We start from the raw sequence: 18,995 nt of genomic DNA, 5'->3' as shown, positions 1-18,995 counted from the left end.
CTGTTTGTCCACATACTGTAAGCCATACCAACATCTGGGCAACTTGTGGTGAGTTTAATTATACTCATACTTATACTAATTATTATAACAACTTGCTGTTTTAGTTACTAATCCAATGTATTTGGAACATTCTGACCCAAAGTTTACCCATAAATGCAATTCAGCCTATATTATTGCAACCTATTCCAAAGTGTTGCAAAGAGAAAGCCTTTTAAAAGGTCACGATCGGGGGTGCAGCAGAACAAGGAACCCCCCACAAGGCCGGCTTTAATTAAAGCTGAGGAAGTGGCGAGGCTCAACGTGCGCCGCCGTGCTCGGCTGTTACGTCCCATGACTGAATGAAAGCAGGAACGCAGTTTAATATCTCCTCACGCGCCTGTGTGCGAGCGCGGGGCATGCTAGCGGTGTGTGGCAAAGGCATTACGGGGCATATGGGCAGGCTTCTTAAGCAGAGGACACATCAAAAGGCTGCTAACGCACACACACCTCCCTTCGCTATAAATCCCACCCCAAAAGGAGTCATTTATGGGACAATAAGAGCCGATTTATTGGGCCCCGGAAAATGAAGCAATTCGGAGGTGTGGGCTGAAAGGCAGGATGACAAGAGCTTTCTAGGGGTTCGCAGGCGTTAGATGGTAGCGCTGGGCTTCTCCTCTCTGGCCTGTGTGCTAAGGATCAGAGATGGAGAGAACAGATTGGGAAGTAAGCGTCCGGGGAATTTATAAAAACACCAGTCAGGCTCCGACTCTCTGCGGAGCTGTCAGTCTGTGAGCATTTCATGTTGCACCGTTGGCATCGTGTTCTCACTCAGGCTTTTAGGAGTCACCTTTTTATTTATTGCTGAGTTTGCAGCGGGCCTCTCCTCCTCCTCCTGGAGCTCGGGCGGCGCTTTTAGTTGCATACATACATAAAGACAATGGGATTAGCGGCGTTTTAGACACGAGAGAGGTCGTCTGGATCACATCTGCCTCAGAGTTACTCAGGTGTGGCGAAATCTGGGGAACACTGACACGAGGCGTTTGGGGAAAATCAGAAACGCCTGCGCCATCTCAGCCGTTCAGGCATGGACATGCGTGTGCGTGTGTGTACTGTAGCTGAGAGATGAACTGTAATACTGGGCATTTTGAGTATTTTATCCCTAGTTCACTCAAACCAAATTCCACAGCTTTGTCGCTGCCCAACAATGATTCAAACACCTAATTTATGTCTGGAAACAACTTCTGAACCAATCACTGCTCTCTCTCTCTCTCTCTCTCTCTTTCTCTCTCTCTCTCTCTCTCTCTCTCTCTCTCTCTCTCTCGTCCTACTTTGGTCGTTTAGTTTGATAGTGTGTAATAGTTACCAAGTATCATTAAGGACAACCTCTGCGGCTTGTAACAGCGCTGTAGCCGAGCCAAGCGTTTGTTGTCGGGGGTTTATTGGCTTCCAGGGAGGAGGATTGTTGTTGTTCGGTGTAATCTTGGCACGCCAATAACAGGTTTCAATAAAAGCAGCTGCTTTCTTTTGGTAGTTAAGCCGCTCCTCCCTCCCCTCTTCTGCAAGTGTGTTTAGCAGAATAAACGGAGGGCTACCTTTTGGAGAAGGCTTCGTCTTTACAACTCGCCCGGCTGTTTAGCTCAGTTTTATGTAAATGTTGCTTTTCTCTCCACTTTTCAAGCATCTTAATCTGTTTTACTGGTTTCCTCAGCAGGTTGCTGTGGTTTTTTTGTCTGGCTTGCTGTGACTTATACCAACGCCAGCGGTTTAGCTTGACCACACTGCCCCCTACAGGCCACGGCGGGTGATTGCAGGTCGACAAAGCTGTGAAATGTATGAGCAGAATCGTTTATGAAAAGATCCCATGGTGAATTTCATTAGGATCCATTAGATTCTTTATTCCATTCTCATGTATGAGGTCTCATAGAGCCTCACCTCACTTCAGTTGTGGACTGAAAGTTTGAATCTTGGAGAAACTCTGAATTGCTTTCTTCTATAGGATCTCTCCTTTATCTTGGCAGTAAAGTGTGATTTGCCACCACATTCCTCACTCAAACGGTAAAAGAAGAAATACGTTCCCGTCTCTCATGTCAAATTAAAACGCAGCCAGATAAACATTATTGAGCCTCTACCGGAGCGTGAACGCTCCATGATCTGCGTCTCAGCCTGACACAGGCTCCTTTTCCCTTATTCCCCATCAATCATTCCTGGTTTTCTAAGTGTCTAACAGTTTCTTCAGGGTGCAGATACTGTAGCAGGCTAATCGCACTTGGAACGAAAGGAAACCTGTCTGTCTTATGGAGTATTTTCATATCACGAGGCAACACTGTAACCGTTGTGTGTCCACATTTACACGTTCGCTCTACTCTCAGTCTCCCTTAGTTTGAACCCTCTATCGTCCCCCTGGGAGGTGAGTGACAGGTTTTATGTGCCATAACATGTAACTGATACGAATCAAGATGACTAATCCGGGCATGAAACATCATTTTCCACAAATACATTTCATGGACGTCCCTGTGAGTCAGAAACACTGTTTATTTTTCTTTATTCCAAACAGCTTTTTCGACAAAGTTCCTTTTTATCATCTTTGGACCGTCGTGCTTGTGAGACAAGAGTCACAGTTGACGGAGCCAAATGACTTCACTGGAGTCAGCTACAGTCATGGCCGCTCCATTTTGATTGTTATTTACTAGTCAATCACATTGTCCTGCAGCCGCAGCCCTGATCCTGGTCCTGGAGTCGTCTCAGCGAACAGCTGTGCCATGTAAACGCACCACCCCATCACTTAGGCTGCAGCTCGGCCAACGGGGCTCAGAATCTGTTTTCACAAGCTGTTTCCGCAGGCACTAATGATGGGATTTGCCTGTGACACGCTCAGAAATGCTTCTCATGCTGATGCGTTCGAGTGTGAAACGCCCCCAAATGAAGTTGCCTCTTTGGTTCATATCAAAGCTGGCGCTCGATGCCTTCGGGGGAGCTGTGTGTCTCGAGGCATTGAGGAAATAATATTGGGCAAAATGAGTCATCTGTTATGATCAAAATCCATTTCAGGTGCAATTTTTATTTAAAAAGCTGAAGAAAACATAATTAATCCACCCTTCAGTGCCTTTTTCCAGTTGAAATGTGACTAAATACGCGTATGAAAGATAAACAGTGCGTTTCTGCGGGTACTGGCGGGGGGCATGATTTAAACAGAGCTGTGGGGGTTTCCTAAGTCAAAGATGCTTCATAACCAGTGGTTTATATGACAGTATAATCATCGTCGGGCGGCCGTGACCTCCCAGAGGCACCCAGAGGTTATCCATGATTCACTCAGATAATGAGCCTCATCACTTAAGCTGTCACCCTTTCCCCTCTGAGGACGGGGCTAATATTCGCGGCCGGCCAGCAACGCACCGAGGGGTTACATGAGCAGTGATCCCACACCACGCCGTCCGACCGGGGTGACGTACGACAGCGAGCACGTCCCGCCAGCGATTAGACCTATTATTTATCATAACACTAAAAAATGGAGTGGGAGAGTATGGCCCAAACAATGGCAGTGGATTTAAAAGGCCTATGATCCGATGCGACTAGACGTTACTGTACCTGAGGCCTTGAAGTGTGAACACTGTCTGGTTTGGTGCCGATGCTGGTCCTGAGGCCTAGAGGCAGCCAGGGCACAGGGCCACCTGCCCAGGGAGGTGAGCTCTGCAGGGACACAGTCTGCGCAGCGAGGGAGCCGCGCCTGCGCAGCTGAACAGCAGGGGGTCCAGCTGCAGGCTGCAGCGCCGGCCCCACGGGCTGTAGGCGGGGGAGAGGTGGCTGGCCTCGCGCACCGCGCCGGAGCAGCCGAGCCCGAGCCTGGAAATGCAGGGTGGGTTTTTTTTTTTTAATGGCGGCGCCGCTCGCTCAGGGCGTTCTGGGACGGCGCCCGTCACCTGGTGAATGCGTCGGCGCCGTCGAGGCGGCGGAAGAGGGCGGGCTCGCAGACGAGCGAGGAGCGTCTGCAGGCGCTGGCGCACGATTGGCCCAGCGGGCCCAGGCGCAGGCGCAGGGCGCTCTCGGGCGGCCAGGCGGGGGCGGACGGGCTGCAGAAGTTCTGGCGTGACCCGGGACAAGACAAAGAGCTGGGGGTTAGAATAAAGGCAGGGACACGACCGGCCCGGAAGGGTTCCTCTCTGTACCTGGTGTGTGATGTAAGCGTGAAGTCGCTCCAGCATTCCCTCGCAGGTCAGTTCAAACGGAGTGAAGGGCTTCACCTGCAAAACCAAGCATGCTGGTTTTGCAGTGTTGCTGTAGCTGGTCCATTAAAACCTGTGCCTATGTTCAACAGACGCTACCTCTGTGCTCAGAATGGCTCGGAGCGCCTCCCGCACCTCGGTCCTGTTGCTCATCTCCACAGTCCACACGTGGGGTTTACCAATGAACTCTTCAGCATACGGATGCTGGGAGGAGATCTGTGATCCGAATGCATGAAGTCATTGTGATGGAAGACGTTTATGTTATTATATAGTGACTTTAATGGGTTGGATACTTGTCTTGTGGTGGGCTTTCCCTTGTAGAAGTCGTTGTTTTCTGATGAGTGCGGCGGGTCGAAGCGCGGCTGCAGGAGCACGCAGCCCAAAGCGATGGCCTCGATGGGCGCCGGCCCCTCGTAGGGGAAGCCAAGGCCCACAAACACCTGAGCAGGAAGCGTCGGAGGAGGGGTTACGGCGCCGGGCGGCAGTGAAGCTCATGAATCAGCCCGGCGTCTCGACTGACCTTGGCTCTGCGGAGGAGCTGCAGGAAGCGGTGCTGAGTCAGCAGGCCGTGGTTGGTGACGAAGCCGGGCAAGGTGGAGGCGCGTCCCGGAGGCTGGTAGACCGTGGCGTGAGTCTCCAGCTCCTCGCCTATCGCCGCCACGTACTCGGATTTACCCTGACGTGCACGCAGAGGGGACACGTCTGGACCCCGTGTGCTGTTGCTTTCACCGATTGCCGGGTCCGTGCTTACCTGCCACATGTAGTGCTGTTTGCCGTACACCACCGCCATCCTGTGCTTCCTGTGGGAGTCGGGCCCGGACTCCCCCTCCCTCGCCGCCTCTTCGCTCGCGAAACCCAGGAAGGAGTTATCAGGCGTGTGAGCTGGTGACGCCGGAGCGATTAAAGACAGAAAGAAAGTAAACACAGAGTTGCTGCAACGATTCCACTCAGAAGTGACTGGAAATGAGTAGAAGAAAAAGCTGTTGAATAGGCAGATGCTGAGCCAAGGTGTGAGAGATGAGTATTTACTTTACCAGGAGCGTGTGTGTGTGTGTGTGTGTGTGTGTGTGTGTGTGTGTGTGTGTGTGTGTGTGTGTCTGTGTCTGTGTCTGTGTCTGTGTGTGTGTGATTCCTGTTTAAACGACGTTTGCCAAACCCTCCTCCGTTCCCTGACACCAGCCCAGAATCCAGCCCGGCTCCGTTCCCAGCTCCATTCGTCCCCACTTATCTCTAACACTGGTTTAAGTTCACCATTACACACTCACAAATCAGATTAGCCGACATATTCAATAACACGCTGATATGATCATCCAGATCGCGGGGCCCTAAGGAAGCGCCGACACCCGCCCTCTGGTTTGTCACACATCTTTCTTCACCTCCTCCTCCTTCTTCTTCTTCTTCTTCTTTTTTTTCTGTCCGTTCTCTGCCTAACGACCATCTATCCTCCTCAGCAGGACAAATAAACAGTCCTCCGAGCTGGGGTCTGAGGAGCGGCTCGTCTCCATCTCCCGGCAGGGTGGGAAAAATGACAGGCAGAGGTGTTGGAATGTATGCTGTGTCCAGGCATCAGGTTTATTTAACCTTGGCTATTAATCGTTTCATTGTGAGGACACTTAACTGGGTGTGTGTGTGACGGATCAATGCTGCACTGGACAGATAGGAATATGTGTGTTTACTTTACAGAGTCTCCGTCATACAGAGTCACAGCTGCCTGATATTAAGTCACAGGTGAGAACGTGTCATGTGTGCATCATCTGCACCACACACTTACGGAACATGGTCATGTACTGCAGTGGTTGGAGGCCCCAGCTGCCCCACAGCGTCTGAAACCCGCGACTGTGCGCGTAGCTCCCCAAGTTGAAGGCGGGTTCGGTGCCGAAGGAGTCCAGGATTCTGAAGCGGCACCTGGAGAGTTATTATGAAATGGTGAGTAATGGCAGCAGGGTGGTGGTGGTTCTATTGCTCTGTGACCTGTGGTGACCTGTCCAGTGTGTACGCAGCCTTTCACCTTAGGACACCTCAGACTGGCTCAACAACTCGTCCATTACTCTGGATGCTTTTCCGCTGGGCGAGAGGCAGGGTACGCCCTGGAGAGGCCGCCAATTCATCACAGCTGACACGTAGAAACGGACAAATATGCACACAGAACAGGCACCGGGGGGGGGTTCTGACCCGAGGTCCTTCTAGCTGTGACATGTGTTTGTTATAATCGTTACATGCTCCTCTTAGTTCTATGTTGTGGCCATACTTGTAATACTGGAACGCTAATCCCATGGCTCCTTGAAGGTGGTTGAGGCCGTGGTAGTCAGTATAGATGAGGTCAAAGGTCAGGGGCCTCTGGATTGGACAGCTGCCTCGGCCAGGAGCAGCACCTGTCAACCTGGACCAACAACAACGAGGATAAAGCTGGTGTCGCTTCACAGTCCTTCACCCTCCACAGCTCCGGACGGGTTCATCAACCTGTCATCAAAGGCACTTGTAACCTGTGAAGCTGACGCTGGGAGGTGCTGAAGGTCAGGTCATGGCCCAGGATGGTCAGGCAGGCGCTGAGGTCGGCCCACTGGACCAGCTCCCCCAGAGGACCGCCTTCCTCCACCATGCCCTCAAAATGCTGGCCGACGCTTCCAGCCAGAGCACCGGGATACAGCAGCACCTGAAGGCAAGGGAGATTCAGGTCCGTAGGTTAGTCCAGCGCTGATACTCACTCACTCACACAAATACGACACATCTCACCCTCATCTGAGTCAACGGCGCCGTCCTGTTGCTTTGCCTCATTTTCAGACCAGCCTGAATCCACCTTTCAGACATTCGCTCCACTCTGGACCGGATGAATCTCATTGCAGGACCACTGGTGTTGCGGATGGACTCATACAAGTGACTCAGGCTTGTACGGATCTCAGCCTGTACACAATGTAAAACACATCTAGATCATGCACAATATCCATATCCAATTGTCAATAGAATTAAAATACTCATATCCACCTTCTCTCTGTGAGGCTGAGGCGTCTCGTGCCACGGGAGAGCGGAGTGGTTCCGTCTAGGATGTGGGGGACAGAAGCCTTCTACTTGACTGAGGTAGGTCAATATGGAGCAGGCGGTGCCGTCTACCCCATAAAAGGCATAACAGGGGTCTGAGTGCCAGCGGGTTTGCAGGAACTGCCAGAGAAACAGACGCTCAATCTTGATAAGGACAAACAAGTTGATCTCACCTCCCTGCAGGTTGGTGCAGTTGTGCATCATTTACTTGGCTTTTGCTGCTTTTCAGCTTCTCACCTGCACCTTCTCTGCACACGCCGGATACGCAGCATCCGCCGGCACGTCGCACTCCTCAGCGGGTCCTAGATTTGGAGGAGGAGGCGGCGGCTGTAACCGTGATATACAGGCTCCGAACGGAAGCAGACACAATGAAACGTGCACGTCGGAGGCCCTTTCCAGTTCCCGTAAAGCCCCCCCCCCCAACATCTCCAGCCAATGTCAATCAACTGCAGTGAACACACACGGAGGCTCGCGCACCTGACCCCCACCTGCCCACGAGCGAACGTTCCCTTTTACAATCCCAGCCCTCGCCAAAGCATACAGCATTTAACTGTGTAAAACAACCTCGTGAAAATGTGGAAAAAAAAAAAAAAGACAAGTCAACCTCTGCATAGCTGAGGTGTGAAAGGCAGAAAACAGCGGTGCTGTGTGCGACAGAAAGAGAAAGACGTGGCCCCTCTGCAAAAACAAAGAGTGAAAGGACTCCTGGGTAATTCGGTCATGTTTTATGGGTGTGAGGTCATAGAGGAAACGGGTAAGGGTCCGACACAGGCCGGTGATGGGGGACGTGTGCGTTTGTGTGCCTGCGGGTGGCATGTGTGTGCAGCTCGCACAGCACAGTTGTGTGTTAAGCTTCTATCAGGACTTCATTCCCCACAACCACGTGCACCACGTTTGGCCCGGAGCCTCGCGCCGCCACAGTAACATGCGCAACTGGCCCGTAATTGCAGCTGGCAGCATGCGGCGCGGGGGGATCGTGTTTATTTGGCGTAGGGCAAGATATTAAGGCATGTTTTCACTGGAACAAACCCGTCCAATGCAAGTACCTAATAAAATTAAACTTAGATTTGTTAGTATTTGTAGTCCGAGCAGTCTGAACTTTTCACATGTCTGCGGGATAATTTATTAGCTCTAATGTGACTCAGTCATGCAGGACCAAATGAGTCCCAGTGAGGTCACATCAACTGAAAGCCCCTCTAATGTAATCGCACGATACAAGTCAATAAAGACAAATGTGCATGAGGTAACGTGAGGCGTGAGCCTCACCTGCGTGTGTGTGTGGTCTGTATGTGGAGGGCGCGTGGGGCCGATGGTGATGGTGGTGATGACGGCTGAGCTGATCCAGCCTCTGGGACACTCTCCTCAGCTCTCTCTCCAGCAGCTGGACCAGGTTCTGCCGCTCCTGACTAAAGCTGCAGCGCAGGAAGAGAACCCGTATGAGACCAGTGAGACTGTCACGACAGGCTCAGGAAGCAACAGCTGTGGGACGCAGACGCTGAAACCTCTGCAGTAACACGGTGAGATGATCTGCGGGCCGGTCGGCCTCCCGCTCTCTGCTCAGCTTCTGCACCTGGGAACTCAAAGCCTCCAAGCGAAGCGCCAGCCCGCGAAAATCCACTCCTACGACGCACATATACAACGTTACCCCACACAACGGACTGGAGACTGTGTGTGTGTGTGTGTGTGTGTGTGTGTGTGTGTGTGTGTGTGTGTGTGTGTGTGTGTGTGTGTGTGTGTGTGTGTGTGTGTGTGTGTTAGGTACCCTGGCCTTCGGCTGACCTCCCAGCAGATTCATCGCTGGTCATCTCGAGTGGCATCCACAGGCTCTGAAGCAGCAGTGAGAACACTGACAGGCCCAGACAGAGCAGCAGGCAGCCACTAGAGGGCGCAATACACAGCGTCAAACCTCAGATTTGGTTTTTAGAGAAAAACTAATAATAAAAAGGGACGTTTGATACTTTTTAGAGGTATAGTGAGATAAAGGGAGGAGACCGTCATGTGTCACAAAGTGTTGCCTTGGTTTATGTGGGTTTCCAGTCACAGTTTAACTGGGGCACCAGTTACACCAGTCACCTCCCTCTCACTTCCCTGAAGCCAGAACAGCCAGCGGCCCTCATCCATCCATCGCTACAGTAAGTCACTTACTAATTTACATTTTATAAATTCTACCAAACGATTTGCCAAAGAAATGATGCTGAACTCACCTGCGTGGCCGCAGTGCAACACGCATGGCGATTACAGGCTGATAGGTTTCACTGTCAAAGCAAGGACAGTCCAAACACTAAGTACACCATGCTGAGTAATGAATGTAGGATTAGGTGTTGAGCAAATAGGGACATCATGCACTATTGTCACATATAATTGCACTTTATACTTCATACTAACGTCTGTGTGTGTTATGATCATTAGACTAATAGAAATGCTGAATCACACACACACACACACACACACACACACACACACACACACACACACACACACACACACACACACACACACACACACACACACACACACACACACACACACACACACACACAAGCATCCTCACCTTGTTGGGTCTTCGTCCCAACCCACTTGCAACCACTGGGCTTGTTTGGTAATCACATAAATTTAAAAAAAGGGAATAAAGTTGGGGCTGTGAAGTCTGTTGCCTCCTGCTTTGTCTCGTGTCACTCTCACTTTCCCTCCTTCTCTGACCGTGGCCTTTCTTCGCCTTACGGCCTGTGGGTAGGCATCCTGAGGTTGCCATGGTAACCTGACTCCGCTTTCAAGAAAACAATACCCGGAGTACTGCTCAGGCTTTTCACAGATACAATGGAGCCCACGCTATTGGGTGACACGGTTTCTTTCAGTTTCACTGGCGAGACTCAAGTCTTTAGCAGCGAACTGATACTCAAGCAGGGAGCTCATTTAAATAGTTCAAATGGTGCTATTTTAAGGACAAGGTATTAGTATCACCTCCTTGCCTAATCTAGTTTATTATCTGTTTATTTTAATGGCAAAGAGTTGCCAATCCAGCTCCTATGGTGTCCATTTGTTCTTGTGGGTCAGAATATTTGCTTCAATGCCTGTTTACAGGACAGCTGACAGAGACTGAAGTTGAGAGGGATGGAGTGAATGATTGTGGTTCCTCTGTTCTTCTCTTACATGAAATGAATTTGGTTTTAGAGATCGTGTTTCACCATAAACTCCAGGACTGACTGGAAAACAATGAGGATGTCTTAAAAAGATGTCTGCTGGCTGCAGGACCTCTTCTGCCTGTGCCTCTTTCGTCTGGAATAACCTCAAACATTTTAACTACCGATTACTTTCAGCGAGCGACTCTTGGAAGTACAACATAACTTGTGTCGTCTCAACTGCACTTTACTGAATCTTTCTATGTCCTTTTCTTCTAGGCATATGAGCATTCATACTATCTGCCTCTCTTTTATTCACCGTGTCCTGTTCATTCTTTCCTCTTTGTTTATCCCTTGTGTTGATGTCTACAGTTGATGTGAATAGTGAGCTTGAGTTGTGTCTCTTCTGTCCTCACGGTGAAGAGATCGTGTGCTGTCTGGAAGTTGCTTTACATCTTACATGCTCTTTTTTAAACGTATGCCTATGATGAATTAATGTATTTCTGAGTCCTCAGAGTGTATGTTTGGTCCAAACCAAAAACCTAACCATCGCTTTAGCCTCTGGCAAATCATGAAGTGACCTTTAAGAAGGCATGTATACAACGTCAGTACTGGGTAATGGCAGTTAGTGCTGGAAACTGAAGTACTGTATCTGCAAATAACCGTATAATCACTGCAAATAGTAATAATTTAGTAATAATAAATTGGTGGAGCGTGACCCTGGCATAAAGTAGAGTTAAGTAGTGTTAAACAACCAGCATTTAGGTGCCACTCAGTTTGCAAAACTTTGCTATTATGGCACAAAGAAGGTGACATTAATGGAAATGACAGGAAGGAAAATGAAGAGATAGCTGAACAACATTTTAACCTAAGTTGTTTTGGATATGGACTAGTGGCTCCACAATTTAATTATGGGTAATAACTATCATGCGTTTGGTGGTTGCATTTCGGAGGCTGCTTTAAGGGGGGGAACAAAGCCGGGGTTTGTTAGTTCCTGGTTGGGTCCTTCCTGCCCTAATCACTTATTTAATAGATCAAACCTACAAGTAAACAGGACAAATAAGAAACTGAGACTACAGCTATCTGCTGTCACTTGACTTACAGTAGTTCTTGCAAATGCTATGAAAGGAATATGTTGATTTTGGCATTACAGTAAGTCATTAAGATACTTTAAATTATTTTTTTTCACCGGTCCTTTCACTCTTATTAATTGTTAATCATATTAATTAACCAGAGTGTAACAGTGGCTGTTGAACCAGCCCAGATGAGCGCCTCTCTGCAGCGCTAGGGCTGGACGTACTGCGCATGCTCCAACTTAATACGAACGCTGCTGCTCGTCTCAAGACATCTCCCGTGCAGGTAGGCGTAGGGCAGTTCGTGCGTTAACAGGTGTCCGGCGTTTGCGTACCGGTGCTCGGCGTGGTGCAGTAGGTGCGGTTTGTGTTTTTAAAAAGCCGGTTCTGTGTTAAAGTCACCGCTTTTCCGCCATCGCGCGCTGAAATCTGTCCGCGTCTTACTCCAAGACGGACCGCGCTCCGGATCAATCTGCGGGTCGCTGACGTTAGCTGGTGCAGCGGCGTCTACCGCCGCTTGTTCTGTTGCGGTTCAGTATTCGCATAGCGCGCTATTTGTCCCGTCTGTTGCGTTATCGGGCAGCTAGCTATGCGTGTGTGTGCGCGCGCGCTTAAGACTTCGCTAGCTCCTGACAGGCAGTGAGGGAAGCAGCTTACGGCTAGCTACAGTAAGGTTAGCGCTAGCCATGCTAACTTGGCAAGCGCGCGTGGAAAAGGTCTCAGATTTACTTAAGCTATAGTGTCAAATACCCCGTGATCCTTGAATCCTCTAACCGATGGGCTAGTGTCACATCTGCCCGGCTAACTAGCACATGTTAGTAGATCTTTGTGTTGAATGTGGCCATATGAGCTGTCAGTCCAGTCTGACGGCACAGCTGTACTCGCAGATGTTGTAAGAGGAACTGTGGTGAACAGCAGATTGTGTTTGTAGGGCTCCTGTCTGTGTATACGGTGTAATATTTAACCCGTTGTGTTTTTTCATCTGATGACACAATGTTAAATATTACAGTGATATATAAATAATAAGTAGGATAAGATCTAAATGAGTATGTATGATGAAGTCTGGATTCGTTTGGTCAAGTGGGGCAGACTCATTATAAATGCATTCAATCTGTGTGTGTGTGTGTGTGTGTGTGTGTGTGTGTGTGTGTGTGTTGCCGTGCGTCTCCACGTGACTTTTAAACACTATGAAACGATCTCCTGATTTTATCGCTGCGACTTTCAGTGTAAAGCAAGTGATCTTTGTGACTTCTTAAATGAATGGATAACTGCAACAGTCTTTCTTGTAAATGATCTTTGGACATTCGTCTTTTTTTTGTATGTCTGTAAGCACTAATAGGAATGACATGATGTGACGGATGGACTTAGATTCTGTGCACTTTTACAATTGTAATTTTAAAAAAGTTAGAGATTCTGGTTTCATTTTTCAGTTTTATGACGGTCACATGGTTTCGCTAAAATCATGGCTTGTAAATTAAACAAATCAAATTTATTATATTAAGAATTAACTAAGGACTAGCTTCTACTGATCAGTATAAAAGATGCATAACTGTAGGAGATGGTGGGTTATAACTCACTGCAGACTGAACAAATTGCTAAACAATTGCTGTGATTTTTGTTTCTACCCAATGTTGTTCATGCTTTTTGTCTCTCTGTCCATTTGTTTTACAGTAACCATCATGGACAGTTTAAAAAAAGTGGCCTAGTTGTCCTGCCTGAGGTGGACGCACTGTAAGGTTTCTAAAACCCCGGAACATTTATCGTCTCTTCCCACACAGTCCTGTGAGTTTCCAGCACCATGGCTGAACTAAACTATGGCAGCTTTGTGGACTGGAACCAGATGGGGGACCAGGCCAAAAGCAGCGGGCCCACCAAGGTAGACTGTAAAGACCTGAAAGAGTTCAAACAGATGGCTCGACAGGGTTACTGGGCCAAAAACCACAGTCTACGCGCACAGGTCTACCAGCAGCTCATCAAAGCCATTCCCTGCCGCACAGTCACCCCAGATGCAGAAGTATATCGTGACATTATGGGAAATGCAACCACTAAGAAGCGCTCCTCTCAAATCCCACTGCCCGAGTTTGTTGATGGAAGTCCTGTGCCGCAGTATTGCCTGAAGACGGAGGCGGTAGCTTCAGCCCATCGCATCATCAACTGCCTGGCGGGACAGTTTCCAGACATCTCCTACTGCCCATCGCTTCCAGCACTCACTTCTTTGCTCCTACACTTCAGTGTAGATGAAGCGCAGTGTTTTGAGCACATCAGCCGCATATTGGCCTGCAATGAACCTGGCAAGAGACTGCTGGACCAGACTTTCCTGGCCTACGAGTCTAGCTGCATTACCTTTGGCGACCTGGCCAACAAATACTGCACAGCTGCCCACAAATTGATTGTAGCTACGTCCCAGGATGTGCTGGAAGTCTACGCCGACTGGCAGCGCTGGGTTCTTGGTGACCTGCCCTTCGGCCACGTGGTCCGGGTCCTGGACGTCTACCTGGTGGAGGGCTATAAAATTCTCTACCGCGTGGCTGTAGCGCTGCTGAAGTTCTACCGCAAGCATAAAGCAGCAGCTCAGGGGGGGCAGGACAGCCAGCAGCAGGATTCAGGCAAAGTCAAGGCGGACATTCAGGCTTTCATCAGGGGCATTGGTTCCACCGTCACACCTGACAAGCTGCTAGAGAAAGCCTTCTCCATCCGCTTGTTTAGCCGTAAGGAAATCAACCTGCTGCAGCTCACCAACGAGAAGTCCCTGCACCAGAAGGGAATCACTGTGAAACAGAAGCGGTATAGTTCATAATTGGATTTATATTGATTTGTTTTTTACTAAAATGATGCATGAGTTCTATCAGGGTTGTCACAGGTGTGTAATGTCATTAAGGACATTGAATGCATCACATGTACTTTCTCCTATAGATATACCTGCCTACAGTAAGGAATAGTATGATTTAAAAAGCAATTTGCTTTACCTACCGTACTCATCATTCCTCTATAAATGGACATTTGTGATTCAAGTTGAATGTGACACGGTGTCAGTGGGACGCACAGTAAGGCTAACACGGTACTAGACCTTTTCAGAAACAATTTATCACAAACGTACTCCACAGCTAAGTGATGGATGAACTGCTCAAACTCTTTCGTTTTCCTCACTGGCACAGTCATTTTTCTTAGGCTTTTTGCTCTGGCATGCTGTGGTGTAAGCTCTTCTTTCATCTTGGCCTCACATCATTTCTCTTGCTTTTTTTAAATTTTTTCTTTGTTGCTTAATGGCCGACCTTTCCATGCACCATCTCCTGTCATGTGTGCTCTCCACTGCATTGGTTCTCTTGCAGCTCTAGGTGGGTTCTTGTTCTATCACTATTATGTTATAATTGTTTTGCATCATCTTGCGAGATGATCCTCATCATCATAAGGATTTAATTGTGCTGCTGGTGAATTAAGATCTGCGTCTCACGTGCCTCATTGTCTGTGCACGTCTCCAGGCAGAACGTACAGCTGGCCCTTAACCCTGACACCTTCTCCTCTGAGATAGTTAGTGCCAAGGAGATGCGGGACATCTGGTCGTGGATTCCTGAGCGCTTCGCTCTGTGCCAACCCCAACTCCTCTTCACCACGTCCACCCACGGCTGCAGTCTGAATCGGTCGGTAACAGTTCGTTGCTCGCCTCAATGCACATTGAATGTTATGTCAGTGTGAAGGCTGCGTTTGTGTTTTGATATTAAAACGATCATTCAAAAGTGGAGAAAATTAGTTTTTGTTTGATTCAGTGTGTTTTTTACTTCCAGGTTTTATTCTCATTGTGAAGGCCACGAACCCACTCTACTCCTCATCCGAACCACGGACGGCGACGTATGTTGAAATATTTGGACACGCAGTTTACACAGCAGGCTGAAAACAAAAGAGCTGCAGTCTGTCTCAAACACTTCCCGTTTCAGATGCTTTGCAATATTAGTCAAATGAGGAAACTGGTAGTGAAAGAATTTTGCACAAATGGTCACTTTTTTGCTTTCACTTCAATGCTCCACGGCAGCTTTCTGTGCTTTTTCTTGTCATTTTTTTGTCAATTGGGTTTAAAGGTCATAATTACACAGGTGTATTATAATTGTATTATGGCCAATATATTTTGCCAGGTATGTGGAGCCTTCTTGTCCACAGACTGGGAGGAAAGAAAGAGAAACGGCAACAAACTAAGCTTCTTTGGAACAGGGGAGTGCTTTGTCTTCAGGGTGAGTGTCCTCTTAATAAACTGACTCTCTAGGTTCCTTCAATACAATAGATTTCCTGTCATCAAAGCTGAGGAACTAAAGAAGATTCATTGGGGAAATGTTTTTCAGCACACTTCCTTGCCGTACCCAGCAGAGGGCATCATCCACTCGTGTTTGTTTCATGATGTCCTCCATTAGTATCCCAGGTTCAGACACAAGCTCCTCCTTTGGTTTTGATAGTGCAGCATTGAATTTACATCAATGCACTATCTGCACTAAATGGTTATCGCAAAGGTATGGTGTGATTCACATGAATCCTCATTCAGCTCTGGCAGATTTCACTATGTATTGATAGTAATGTGCGTATAAATAGAAAATGGACTGTGTCTTGAATGCCTTCTGCATGAATTATTCACTTTACTCTGGACTGATGTCAAAGCACCACCATAAACACTGGCGCTTCAGCACACGCAGGTCGGAAATTCCTGTAATCTGATCGTGTAGCATCTAACCAGGCCTGCACCTGACACCACCTGACATGCAGAGGAGACAGTCAGCCGGGCCTGGTGTCTCTCAGATATGCAGTTCAGATTTAAACAGGAAATGGCTGATTTAATGACACTTTAAAATGAGGTCATCATGAATTGCAGTCTTTCCAATTACTGGAACAGTTTGTGTTTGTAAAAGTATAAAATTCATTTTATACTTTTTTAAGGACTCGGGAAGAGGTAAATCCTGGAAAAGTATATCATCAAGTAAAAGACTGAACTTGTGTCTTTTGTCTGATATCCACATTTTAATGCTGACCTTCTATCTTGTGCACAGAAGGGACACGTGTGCTTTCCTGTTACTCTGCTCTGCGTCTGTCTATATATAACCGTGCTTATTTAATGTTCTCTACTCTGATGTGTAATTGAAAATGACACCGGGTCCACCCGCTCGTGTGTTTCCTCGTTAGCTGAAGCCAGAGATGGAGCGCTATGAGTGGGTGGTGATCCGCCACCCTGAGCTCGCGTCCTCCATCAAGACCCAGGATCAGGAGGACAAAACCTCACCTGAGGACAAAGCCCCTGACAACAACAGCGTACTGCAGCTGGACAAAGGTGGCAGCAACCTGTCTCCATTCCTCTCCGCCCACCACTTCAAGCTTAACTCTAAGAATACATCAATGTTCATGGCTGGAAACTTTGATTCCATCATAGTGGGTAAGTGTTGCGACATCTTTATGTCATATATCTGTTCTCTTTTAGGCTCCAAATGTTTTTCTTATCTTCCCTGCTTGCACAATCAAGAATAATTTTTTAACCTGGGATTTGAGCGTTTGTCTATCTTGTGTCTGATCAGGGGGAGGTGATGGCAATGCTCTGTACATTGACTCAGACCTGAACCATGGCCGCACTGGCAGCTGCACCACCTTTGACAACCCACCCTTGTGTGCAGAGACCTTCCAGGTTGGACTGCTGGAAGTGTGGGGCTTCCAGGATATCATGACGTCGTAATAACGTATGCATAAACACATACGATAACACTACACATGTAAATACATAAACACACACACACGCTTCAGCATTACATTTCTTACCTTAAAATTTTAAGTGGACACCCATCATCAGTAAGTCCAGAGAAAAAATTGTAATATGCAAGTAAAAAAACATCCGTCCCACAAAGCGCTTTGTTTTGATTTTTTATTTATTTATGCACTTGTTCCAAATTTTAAGATGTTTTCTGTTTATTTTTATATTAACAATTTTAGGTAATTGCATATTGTTAATGTAGTTTGGTAACAGGAAGGATCTAATGTGTAAATTTAAATCCATATGAGATTCAACGAGAGGGTTTATGTCCACTGTTGCGTGTTAATGCTAAGCTAAAGCGTTTAGATTTCTGAATGTAAATTCAGCACTTTACATGGTTTAGCTCCTGCCAAATTGACTTTACAGCTAGATCTGTAGTCGCTGAACATGTTTAATTTATAATGCCAATGTTGATCAAGTGAAGTTTGTAAGGTGCGTGAAGTCGAGGTCTCCTTCTGTGATAAGTGTTTTTAAATGCTGTAAGTACAAAGTTAGGTTGTAGTGAGGTTCATCGGGTCATCCAGATGTTTGGTGAGGTACCTTTCCTTTGTGCTACATATGTGGAAGTCTGTATGTGATGTTTGTGTTGCCATTTTCACCATATAGGAAGCTTTTGTTTGAATGAGTAGCACTTCTTGTTTTATATAGTGTACAAGTATTAATGTGAATAACAGCACAAACCGTTTTCCAAGAAGAAAACTCAAGGTGTCTTGGTTTACAAGAAATGAGGATACATGTTTTTTCAGGTATTTCATCCATTTTGTGTCTCTGTGTCCATTTTGCCATTATTTGCCTCTTTCCAGTGATTGTAATGAAAAAAAAAGTCCAAAATCAGTCTCGTATTCCTAAAGTATGCTTAGCTTTGTGTGCAGGGTTGAACATGTGCTTCAGTAAAACATGAATAACTGCAAATGTATGTAACTACATGTCAAAATACAGCAATACACTTTGAGCAGCGTGTTTGGTGATTTTACTGCTTACTCGTTTTCTTCCAGATGCATCACATCCCTGTCCCCCCCAAGCAAAGGGTTGTGTCTCTCCAGTGTCACAGAAGTGTGCCACATGCCTTTTAAAGTCAGCTGACTGTTGATCTAACCCCCTATCCTCCTGTGTTCTCCTTCTCACTACTAGTACAGTAGTAGTAGTAGTAGTAGTAGTAGTAGTAGTAGTAGTAGTAGTAGTAGTACAGGTCTGCTTATTTCTTTAAATCACTTATGTAAATCAATAATTACAAAATTCTGAGTGTGAGAGATACATTGTAGTTGACACTTAACACTAGTTTGGTTACATTAAATAACAGTGTTGCAAATCACATATTTACAGTACACATAGGGATGTAAAACAGCTCATTATGAAGTTACTCATAAATCCTTAATGCACAGTGTTTGCTTCAGTGTCTTGTGGATGTCTGTGAGCGCTGACGATGAGCTGCATGACTGGAAAGTTTTTTTTTTACCAAAATGAGTCAGATGCATTCAAAAATATGCCTCTAAAAAGCCTTATACTGGAAATGGCAACAATCGGCACAATGATGTTTCAAGTAGAAATCCTTTAGGACTATACTTCTACAAAAACCAAGATCCTTTGCCTGACATTTTATAAAATATAGATAAAAAGCTTTTAATGTGTATTAGTGTCAATACATTAAAGTATTAGTGTAATGTAGTGTATTAGACGGTGGAGTGATGGAATAATTCCTCCCTTACAGTAAGTGGCATTGAGTGCGTCTTGTCAAGGCTGCTGTTCATTCAGGAATCACACTCCGCTGATCGCACATGCACGTATATATTTA

The 18,995-nt window shown here is 47.1% G+C and overlaps 2 protein-coding genes and 1 long non-coding RNA gene across 5 annotated transcripts; 2 read left to right on the top strand and 1 right to left on the bottom strand.

Moving 5' to 3' along the window:
- Window positions 1-2,483: 2,483 nt before the first annotated feature.
- Window positions 2,484-9,900, bottom strand: LOC114846269 (alpha-1,6-mannosylglycoprotein 6-beta-N-acetylglucosaminyltransferase B-like). The gene is made up of 18 exons (XM_029135093.3): window positions 9,787-9,900; window positions 9,440-9,490; window positions 8,998-9,113; window positions 8,738-8,855; window positions 8,502-8,647; window positions 7,473-7,537; window positions 7,182-7,355; window positions 6,933-7,100; window positions 6,683-6,852; window positions 6,448-6,579; window positions 5,971-6,104; window positions 4,951-5,081; window positions 4,720-4,875; window positions 4,493-4,639; window positions 4,299-4,415; window positions 4,143-4,217; window positions 3,897-4,057; window positions 2,484-3,819 (listed from the first exon to the last, which is right to left on the bottom strand). The coding sequence occupies exons 2-18, from the start codon at window positions 9,463-9,465 to the stop codon at window positions 3,621-3,623; spliced, it is 2,235 nt and encodes a 744-aa protein (XP_028990926.1). The 5' UTR covers window positions 9,466-9,490; window positions 9,787-9,900; the 3' UTR covers window positions 2,484-3,620.
- On the top strand, window positions 6,758-7,600 carry LOC129603447 (uncharacterized). The gene is made up of 4 exons (XR_008693303.1): window positions 6,758-6,881; window positions 6,981-7,111; window positions 7,196-7,274; window positions 7,465-7,600. It is a non-coding gene; the product is annotated as an uncharacterized LOC129603447 (long non-coding RNA).
- A 1,672-nt stretch (window positions 9,901-11,572) lies between the features above and the next one.
- Window positions 11,573-18,155, top strand: tbc1d24 (TBC1 domain family, member 24). 3 transcript variants are annotated; one of them, XM_029135068.3, is made up of 7 exons: window positions 11,573-11,713; window positions 13,099-14,211; window positions 14,907-15,065; window positions 15,210-15,273; window positions 15,555-15,650; window positions 16,588-16,834; window positions 16,974-18,155. In XM_029135068.3, exons 2-7 carry the CDS (start codon window positions 13,226-13,228, stop codon window positions 17,126-17,128), a joined length of 1,707 nt encoding a protein of 568 aa, XP_028990901.1. In that variant the 5' UTR covers window positions 11,573-11,713; window positions 13,099-13,225; the 3' UTR covers window positions 17,129-18,155. The 3 variants fall into 3 exon arrangements, with proteins under 3 accessions (XP_028990901.1, XP_055360644.1, XP_055360645.1); XM_055504669.1 differs by having other exon boundaries at window positions 11,660-11,785; XM_055504670.1 differs by lacking the exon at window positions 11,573-11,713 and adding an exon at window positions 11,729-11,781.
- Window positions 18,156-18,995: the final 840 nt, after the last annotated feature.

The sequence above is a fragment of the Betta splendens genome, chromosome 19, assembly GCF_900634795.4.
Source record: "Betta splendens chromosome 19, fBetSpl5.4, whole genome shotgun sequence".
Taxonomy (NCBI): Eukaryota; Metazoa; Chordata; class Actinopteri; order Anabantiformes; family Osphronemidae; genus Betta; species Betta splendens.
Note: the sequence above shows the minus strand (reverse complement) of the source record. Positions and strands in the feature narration are given on the sequence as shown.